Genomic DNA, 6,000 nt, shown 5'->3' with positions numbered 1-6,000 from the left:
CCATGGCTAGCAGTTGGTGGCTGGAGAGTGAGGGCAGTTTACCCAAAAGATGGGAGCTGGTCGCTTTCAGCCTAGGTGGCTGAAGCAGACGCCCTCCAACGCCAGGATGCTGCGGCAGGTCCCCTGAAAGCCTCCGCTCAGCATGGGGCTTGGCGAGGGACGTCCTCTAGGCGTTAAGTTAGGAGTGTGGTTTTCTCAAGGGTTCTGGGACGTGTCCCCACTTCTCTATTCTCAAGTTTACAGAGATCTTTACAACACCTCCGAGAACCGCAGGTATTTCACTCAGCCCCCTTCAGCCACGAAGATGAGGTGGACAGGATAAGGTCAGGAGCTTGGTCAGTGAGGAAAGCCAGTGCAGCGGGTGGTTGCCCCACCGCTTTGTGGGTAGACGCGTGGGCGGCTAGGAACAGGCACTGGAGTGGCAGAGGCAGGGGTGGTGTTGCGTGAGAGCTGGGCACAGGGAACCGGCGCGGGCGTGGCTGCGGGGGAGGAGAGCGGGGCCTCAGGCCTCGCGGTGTAGACTGGGGCGGACGCGGGACCTTTCTCAGGACGAGGTGGGCAGCGCAGTCCGGACCGCCGCCGCCCGCACGCGGTTCGGAGGCCGCTCGGGGGCGGGGCCTGGAGGACGGGGGCGGGGCAGGCATCTGGCCCCGCCCCCGAGGCCGCGTGGCTGTGCGTCGCGGCTGTTGCCGATAAAGTTGTTTGAGGGCGAGCCGGCTGCGGGTCACGTGAGCGGAAGATGGCGGCCCCGGCGGGCGGCGGGGGCTCCGCGGTCTCGGTGCTGGCCCCGAACGGGCGGCGCCACACGGTGAAGGTGACGCCGAGCACCGTGCTCCTGCAGGTGCGGCCGCCGGCCCGGGGCGGACGGGGGGTCTCCGCGCCGGCCCGGCCTGCGGTTGTCCCGGAGCGGCGGGGCGGAGCCCGGGGCGGGGCCTGCGGCGGCCAATGAGCGCCTCCCGCGCGGCGCCCCGCCCCCCTGGCGGCCCGCGGCGCGGGCTGGGGGGTCCCCGAGCGGGGCGGCGCCCTGCGCAGAAGGGGGTGTCGCGTCGCGCGTCTTCCCGAGGTCCCCGAGGCCGCGGCGCTCCTGAGCCCAGCCTTCCGGGGCGTCGGGCAGGGTCCGCCCCCGCCCCACCGCGTTCTCCGGGACTTTGGATGGGCCGGCCTGCCCGGAAGCGGCCTGCTGAGTCACGCACTGCACTTTTGCCGGGCGCTGCTTGTGACCTCGAGTGATTTCAACTTAAAAGTGTTAATTTCGCTCCTGCTGTAGGGGACAGCTAGGGTCAAAGGGACACGCGAACGATGCCTGTAGCAGGAGTCCACGGGGTGGAGTGAAGTGGGGGACGCAAAGTTCAGAAGTGGAAATTTTGGCAGTCTGCAGGGCCCCAAGGACCTACAGAGTGACCCTTTTGAGTGACTCCAGGGCTTGGCTCCTGGAGAAGAGGGGTGAGGGTCTGGGGAGCAGGTTTATAAAGGCTGTTAGGCCGCGGGGTAGTCAGCCCCTGGGCAGGTTTGAAGCAGAGGGCAGAACTGAATAGTTTGAACTTTATTCCTCGGAAGAGGGAATCTCAGGGCATGTGATAGAAAAATGTCTGTGGAGTGAGGACCCAAGAGCCCAGAATATGGATATACTGTGGCCAAAAGAGCTGAGCAAATAAGGCAGGTTGTGGAGGTCCCTAGAAAAGGGGTGAGAGGATAGAATTTGTGGGTTAGTTGCACAGAGCTTTAAGTAAGCTGCTTATCCAGTGACCTTACACCTGGTTTTGTCTGGACAGCCAAGCAGCTGGCTCTGCAAGACTGATGTGTCTGCCTACTGGGCAGGTGCCCTGGTCAACACACCGAGGTTCACTGTCCTTTAATCTCCCAGGTTCTGGAGGACACGTGTCGGCGGCAGGACTTCAACCCCAGTGAATATGATCTGAAGTGAGTTGGCTTGGGCTCAGCTGTGGGGTCCCAGTCTTGTTTTCTTCCATACCCCCCACAGGTACTGGCTCTGGCTTAGGAGAGGCCCCTTAGATGACTTAAAGCAACAGAAGTGTATTTGCCTTTTCTGGAGCCTGGAAGTTCAAATTCAAGGTGTGGCAGGGACATTCTCTCGGGGAGAGTCCTTTCTCTCCTCTTCCAGCTTCTGCAAGCCTGGGTACTTGGTTTGTAGCTGTATTGTTCTCTGGCTCTGGCTTCTCTCTGCCTTAGGAGGATACTTGGCATTGGGTTTAGGCCCACTGGGTAGTCCAGGATGATCTCATACAACATCCTTATTATGTCTACAAAAACCCTTCTACCAAATAAGGTCACATTCACCGGTTCTGGAGTTAGGACATCGATGTACCTTTTGAGGGCCACCAGTCAACCTGCAGAGGGCTTGAGTGCATTTGGTCGAATTACATTCCTGGCAGAGCTTTCAGGACAAAGAGGTCATGGGGAAATAGGAAGAAACCCTGCAAATTGGTTGGAGTCTGGCAGCCCTAAGTCCCTGGCATTCCCTGCACAGTTCTGTGTGGGCCTAGATCCAAAGAGAAGGCCTCCACCAAATCCTCAAGGAGTCTGAGGCCTGTGGGGGTCAGGACCCTTGTACTCTTGGGTGTGGGTTTCCGTCTTGCCTGTGAAGCTTTTCTCTCTAAAGACAGGTCCTAGCAGTATTATCCTGATGGGTGAGCAGAGTGCAGGAGCCTGCTCTCAGCGTTGTCCACACCACCTCATGGATTTTCCAGGGAGGAGTTTCTCAGGAGGTACTATCAGGTGGTGCTTCTTGTCTTGTTCATCTGAGAATTTCAGGACACCTGCTCCCACTGGTGAGGTTGTCCCTGTCACAGAGTGTTGTGCCAACTCTGTTGCCTGCAGTCCACACGATGGTGTCTGGTTGGAGCCAATGAGTGGTATTTTTTTTTTTTTTTTTTGTGGCAGGGATTGAACCCTAGGACACTTAACTGAGTCACATCCCCAGCCCTTTTAATTTTTTATTTTGAGACAAGGTCTCACTAGGTTGCTTATAGTCTTGCTAAGTTGCTGATACTGGCTTTGAACCTGTGATCCTCCTGCCTCAGCCTCCTGAGCTGCTGGGTTTACAGGCATGGGCCACCACGCCCAGCTAATGAGTATAATTTGAGTCAGCTCCACTGCAACACTGTCAGCTTTTCTCTTGTCTTCCTGTCATCACTAACTGTGTCATTTGTTTAAGAAATGCTGCCACCCCTCTCCTGGGTGAGTAAGACTTCTCTCTGCCCACTGCTCTTGATCCTCTTTGGACTTGCTGTCCTGTCTTGCATTAGACATTTTAATGGCAGTTTCCAGTCTGCTGGCCATGTTCAAGATGGGTATCAATGTTGCCTTGTTTCATTTCTTCCAAATGCCTTTGGGCTTTGTAAACTGCTAACAGCCCGTTGTCTCTAATGGTGTTTTGCATTTGCAGTTGTCGGCCACTCTGTATTCAAATTTCACATGAATTTCTCTTCCTAGTTCTGTAGTTTTTCCTCCAAACTTTCATTAAAGTAGAGCCCAGTGTCTGACTTCTGAGTGACAGTAGTTCTTTTACTTGTTCTTCCATTGATTCTCTCTGATCCATGTCTCTCTGTAACTCAGAGCCAGCAACTTTGTATTTTTTAAGATGGGTGAGCAGGGACTTTCCTTGTGTGTGGTCCTTCCGGTGGACCAGTGGTTCTTGTTCCATTGCAGTCCTGGAGCCTGTGGGAACTGGCATGAGAAGGGACAAGTTGGGAAGACTCCCAGGTGGATTGCTCCTGCCCTGCCCGCCCACCCAGCTGAAGGTGGCACAGTAGTTCTCCTGATGCCTATCGTTGTCTTCCTGGGCAGGTGTTGGCTCTTTGTGAGTCTGTGGCCAAGGTGTTTTGAGCTGGGTGTCAGGAGCGGTACACTGAGGTCCCAGTTGTACCTTCGCCTGGCCTGGGTGCCTGCTGGGCTGCCTCTGTCTAGAGCTCCTCATCAGAAGGCATGCTAGTCTCGATGGAGGCTGTGCTTTCTGGAAGGGGTAGGCTCTTGAATGCTGGTCCAGGATGGGCTCAGGGCTGCTGCTTGTTTCTCCTTCCCTTGGATGAACCCCTCTACTGACTCACCAGAGCTTTAGTCCTTGGAACTTTTGAGAGAAACCGCATTGTCTGGGCCTTTGGAAAACCTGTGATCCTCCCTGCCCAGGCTCAGAGGAGTTGTTGGGCTTGCCCTGTTTTCCCAGGGATTTGGGGTTGTTTTTTGCTGTCCAGGAGGCTCTGAGACCTCCAGGCCTGGTGCACAGCTGACCCCCAGGAGACGGCAGAGGAAGGGTTGCTGCTGCAGGGTGGAGGCTTTACTGTCTGCCCTTGGCCTGAGTTCACCTTGAGGATGTTGGGCTGGGCCATTCTGGGTGTGGTTTCTCTAGAATCTGCCTCCTCTGTGTGTCTCCTGGGTGTGGCCCCCTTGGAGGATGGGGGGGGCACTTGCACTGCTGGCTGTCCCCTGGTCACCTGTGTGAGTAACTGGCAGTGGGCTTGGTGGAAGGTTGTCTTGTGGAACTTCTGGGGCATTCTGCATGTTTATTTCCTGAGGTCTAGGTCTCTTGTGTCCAGAGGTTCATACCAGTCTCCTGATCCTGTCCCTGTTTCCCTGGCTTTCAGGCTGAGTCAGTGTTGCCCTTCTCTTGACTTCCTGAGGCCCTGTGGCTGGGGACCTGGCTCTGCAGGTCGTTACTTTTTGTTGGGGTCTGCTCGGTGGGTAGCTGCCCTGCAGTCTGGACGGAGTCAGGGCGAGTGTGGTCTGTGGGGCAGCAGGTGACTTTGGTCTGTTCCACAGGTTCCAGAGGACTGTGCTTGATCTCTCTCTCCAGTGGAGATTTGCCAACCTGCCCAACAATGCCAAACTAGAGATGGTGCCCGTGTCCCGGATCCGCGAGGGGCCAGCGAAAATGGTATGTGTCTGGCTGTGAAATGAGGGTGGAGGTGGGGGTTCTTCTCCCGTTCTCGTTCAGGCTGGAGCACAGAGTAATCCTGCAGTGGGCTAAGTAGGGGAGGTGTGCTGTCGGTTTGGGCTGTGAGCCCAAGAAGGGCTAGGAAAGTCGAAGTGAGTCCAGGGACCTTCCTGGGTCAGGCTGCAGCAACGTTTTCTACCTGGTGTGACTGGAAACCGGTCATGGTTTTGTGTATTTCTTTTTTCTTTTTTGGTGCCATGTCCATCTCAGTCTGTCAGAAGTGTTTGCCCATCAGGCTGATGTGCCTGGTTAGAGTCATAGAGATGGAGAACCTGAGGAGCCAGGTGGACCCCTGACAGCTGCTGCATTCCTCGGCCAGCTCATGTAGGGCTTAGGCCTCCTTCTGCATCAGGGCTTGCAGGTCCCTGGCTGATGCTGGCTGCAGACCTAAGGTCCAGGTTGTAAGGGTTTAGAAGGTAGCCACTGTTGCAGATGATAACAGCAGCCAGGGTGATGACCGCCCTCTTACCAACCACTGCCCAGGCCTTTGCTCCTGAGATTGCGTTTTCCCTGCACGGCAGGAAAGTGCTTTCTCGTCAGACCAGGGGGCTCCACCCTGGGCATCAGTAGCTCCCCAAGGCCAGGGCTGGACCATGCCGCCAGGACTTGGGTGTGCTGGGGCTGAGCCCAACACTGGTCTTTCTGTTACTGCTGCGGTCCTCTTCTACTGTGTAGAAGGAAGCCTGGCTTTTTTCAGGGTTCCTCAAGTGTGAGGGGTGAGTAGAAGGCTGGGGCACCCTGACATGCAGGGCCGTTCCTCCTTTGTGTGTTCCTGGGATTTGATGTGAATGTGCACTTGAAGGAAGAATCCTATGGTGAAAACAGCAGGGTCAGCTTGATTGCAGATCCGTAAGCCTAGACCATGTTGTGTGGGCTGAGGTGGAGCTCAGGTCTGCACCAGAGGATCTGTTACTTGGCAGGGGGACTAGAAGGAACTTTCCCCTTTGGGTTATAGCCTGTGCCCTGAATGGGCACACAATTATAAATAGTAGATTTGGACCAGGTGCAGTGGCACACGCCTGTAATTGGGGCTCGGGAGCCTGAGGCAG

The 6,000-nt window shown here is 56.1% G+C and overlaps 1 protein-coding gene across 5 annotated transcripts in view; it reads left to right on the top strand.

Moving 5' to 3' along the window:
* The first annotated feature begins 674 nt into the window (after nucleotides 1–674).
* The window catches only part of Aspscr1 (ASPSCR1 tether for SLC2A4, UBX domain containing), a 38,566-nt gene continuing 33,240 nt past the window's right edge, over nucleotides 675–6,000 (top strand). The window contains exons 1-3 of one of the 5 annotated variants that reach the window (XM_047545786.1): nucleotides 675–841; nucleotides 1,865–1,920; nucleotides 4,777–4,891. In XM_047545786.1, the coding sequence (XP_047401742.1) occupies nucleotides 740–841; nucleotides 1,865–1,920; nucleotides 4,777–4,891 (273 nt within the window). In that variant the 5' untranslated portion in view covers nucleotides 675–739. Of the gene's footprint in view, nucleotides 842–970; nucleotides 1,244–1,279; nucleotides 1,444–1,864; nucleotides 1,921–4,776; nucleotides 4,892–6,000 lie in introns of those variants that run through there. The other 4 variants (XM_047545790.1, XM_047545787.1, XM_047545788.1 and 1 more) reach the window with 4 other exon arrangements.

Source organism: Sciurus carolinensis, chromosome 3 (assembly GCF_902686445.1).
Source record: "Sciurus carolinensis chromosome 3, mSciCar1.2, whole genome shotgun sequence".
Classification (NCBI taxonomy): Eukaryota; Metazoa; Chordata; class Mammalia; order Rodentia; family Sciuridae; genus Sciurus; species Sciurus carolinensis.
Note: the sequence above shows the minus strand (reverse complement) of the source record. Positions and strands in the feature narration are given on the sequence as shown.